This window comes from Rhinoderma darwinii, chromosome 5 (assembly GCF_050947455.1).
Source record: "Rhinoderma darwinii isolate aRhiDar2 chromosome 5, aRhiDar2.hap1, whole genome shotgun sequence".
Taxonomy (NCBI): domain Eukaryota; kingdom Metazoa; phylum Chordata; class Amphibia; order Anura; family Rhinodermatidae; genus Rhinoderma; species Rhinoderma darwinii.
In genome coordinates, this window is record NC_134691.1 from 137,426,915 (window position 1) to 137,429,792 (window position 2,878).

The following is a 2,878-nucleotide window of genomic DNA, read 5'->3' on the forward strand; positions in this document are numbered from 1 at the left end:
GACATCACATCCTCTTGTGGAAACTATGTATTTCCTGCCCTATATGTATGTGAGCCTTTCGGGGTGAGTAAAGTTAGTTATGTCCAAACACTAACTATACTAATTACAGCTGAGTTCCTGGTATTCCAAACCCCTTCCGACCAACGAAGACCTCAAAGATGTGGTGGAGAAATATAATACCGTCACAACCTCTAACGCAATGGCACTTCATAGCGGTAGAGGCAGTAGAAATGGTGCGCAAGGTAACAAAAGGATTGTCCACACAGAAGTTCAAAATATCTAACTTTAGCGGTCATGTTTGTGGCACATACACGCCATATCAGCAAAATACAGAGGCGGGAAAACATACCCGAACTAAAAAGTGCACCAACATGATGCATATACAACAAATACATGTAGGGATTCCTAGCATGTCATCGCTTTGTAACATGTGCCCGTAGAAAAAACTTGCCCCTAAAGATTATGATAGGCATGGGGCGGCGAGCTGTAACCAGACAGTTCCGCACCACTATGCTGTCCCCGGCCCTGAGGAGCCTGTTCCTGCACAGCATATTGGGTTTGATACTGAGGTGGGTAGCCCTGAGGCTGCATGTGAGCCTGTAAACTTGGCCCAGGTATGGAGTATGGAGGAAAGTGACGGACTGGCCCAGGCATTGGGGCAGGGGAGAGGTATCTTGGGGCAGGAGGGTATTGCGCCATCTGCGAGAAGACGGGGGCAGGTTGGGAGGGCCGTGGCACATGGGCACGCGCTGAGGGCATATAGACACTACGCCAGTGCTCAATAGAAGTAAAGCACCGGCCTGGACTTAGCGGGGGTGTCGCACAGTCGATTAGCGACAGCATATTTATTTGCAGCCGCACCAACCTATCCTCTGGTACCCGCCGCATCAAAGGTGCCATGCTCCGACAAAAAAAATCATGCTGGTCCTCATCAGCAGCACGGCGCAGGTACTCAAGAACACGGGCGTCCACCTGTGCAGCTGCGGGTGGGTTAACAGGACGTCTGCGGCGGGGTGCTGCTTGACTAGGTGCCACTTGGTCCGGTTGTCCTGCTTCAGGCGCTGAGGCGACTGGACCAGGATCCTCTCTAGTGGCCTCCGGGGTTAGGGCGACCAGGGGAGCAGCGGATTCTGACGCCTGGCTAGACTCGTGCCGTGCCTCCTCTTCTGACGCATCCAGAGTGTCGCTAGTTCTATAATATAGGGGACACGTCAGTTGAGGAACCAAATGTCATGTGCAAACACAAAGGTGTTTTGGCGTATGTAACATTTTTGGAAGGTGACGTGGCCACAAAGGGACAACAACTAGTACTTACGGTCGCATGTCCATTATTTCCCGCAGGAACAACAGCTGGTCGTAGTAAATGTAGCGCCGTTTTCGTGGACCACCATCTCCGCTACGGGCGCCGGATCCATGTTCTCGACGGAACTGGTCCCTCGAGCTGCGCCACCGTCTCTTTACATCGTCCACTGTATGATCAATAAAGAACACATCATTGAATAAACTCAGCAGATGTGAGTGCGCACACAGACAGTGCATATAAACTGGTGTACCACACGTCTACACAAGAACAAACCTAAGTTGATGATACTATATAAAGATGGCACTGCACCAAAACGTTGGCAATGACAGGCAATTATTCAGCAGGGACGCAATATCCAATATGTATGTCATTATACACATCAATGGCAACACACAGATATCCACTCACCAATTTGTTGCCGGTCACGGGTGCGGCTGGCGGCCCACTCCTGGTCGAATAGCGCCTCTGCTATCTGCTCCCATGCTGCCTCCTTCAATGTGCGGTCATGGTACGACTCCGCATGGGTGTTCCAGACCTCCGGCCGCTCCTGAACTAACCTGATGAGCTTCGCCACATCCATCTGCCGAGGCATGCCTGCAAGGTGCTTGTGGTGCTTTTGCAAACGGTGTGGCCTCTTTTGCAAAACCTGCTGTCTAACCAACTTCCTGCTTTTCTGCTGGTTTCAACTAGTTAGTTCAAACTCATTTGCATTGAGACAACGTGTCCTGCGTGAAAAACGCGCGTTCGCAGCTGCTGCCAGCGTATGACATGCGTGATTTTCATGCACCCATTGACTTCAATGGGTGCGTGATGCGTGAAATACGCAGTTATTGAACCTGTCGCGTATAGTACGCAGTGAACAAACGCTGCGCAAGAATCACGCACTGTTTGAACTGCCTCATTGACTTCTATAGTGCTGTGCATGACGCGCAGAAAATACGCGGCCTGCACGCGCGCAAATCGCGCTTGTCTGAATCCCCCCTAAGAGTCATAACTTTTTATTTTTCCGTTCACGAGCTATGTGAGTGCTTGATTTTCATGGGACGAGCTGTCGTTTTTATTAGTATCATTTTGGGGTACATGCGATAATTTGATCAGTTTTTATTCCATTTTTTCTGAGGTGAGGAGACCAAAAAACAGAAATTCTTTCACTATTTTTTTTATAATTTTTTACCGGCGTTCACTGTGCAGTATAAACAACATGTTTACTTTATTCTGCGGTTCGATACGATTATGGCAATACCAAATTTATATAGTTTTTATATGTTTTACTACTTTTACAAAATAAAAACACTTTTTTCTAAATAAAATGTTTTAGTGTCACCATCTCCTGAGAGCCATAACTTTTTTATTTTTTTATCGACGGAGCCGTGTGAGGGCTTTTTTTTTGCGTGACACACTGTAGTTTTTATTGGTACCATGTTTGGCTACGCACGACTTTTTGATCACTTTTTATTCCATTTTTTGGAAACAACGTGACCAAAAAAGGAAATTCTGCCATTGTTTTTTATGGTATTTTTTTTACGGTGTTCACCGTGCGGGATAAATAATATGCTGTTTTTTTAGGTCAGGCCA

At 47.5% G+C, this 2,878-nt stretch overlaps 1 protein-coding gene across 1 annotated transcript; it reads right to left on the reverse strand.

The window, feature by feature from the left end:
* Positions 1-299: 299 nt before the first annotated feature.
* LOC142652724 (uncharacterized) lies at positions 300-1,926 on the reverse strand. Its single transcript, XM_075828401.1, has 2 exons — positions 1,316-1,926; positions 300-1,192 (listed from the first exon to the last, which is right to left on the reverse strand). The coding sequence occupies exons 1-2, from the start codon at positions 1,537-1,539 to the stop codon at positions 454-456; spliced, it is 963 nt and encodes a 320-aa protein (XP_075684516.1). The 5' UTR covers positions 1,540-1,926; the 3' UTR covers positions 300-453.
* Between the last annotated feature and the right edge of the window lie 952 nt (positions 1,927-2,878).

Bases quoted from the DNA above. Each gene is read 5' to 3' on its own strand.
- LOC142652724 (XM_075828401.1), bottom strand. From the start codon at position 1,539: ATGCACTGTCTGTGTGCGCACTCACATCTGCTGAGTTTATTCAATGAT. The intron at 1,193-1,315 runs GTAAGTACTAGT...CCTATATTATAG, and splicing joins GAAATAATGGACATGCGACC to AACTAGCGACACTCTGGATG.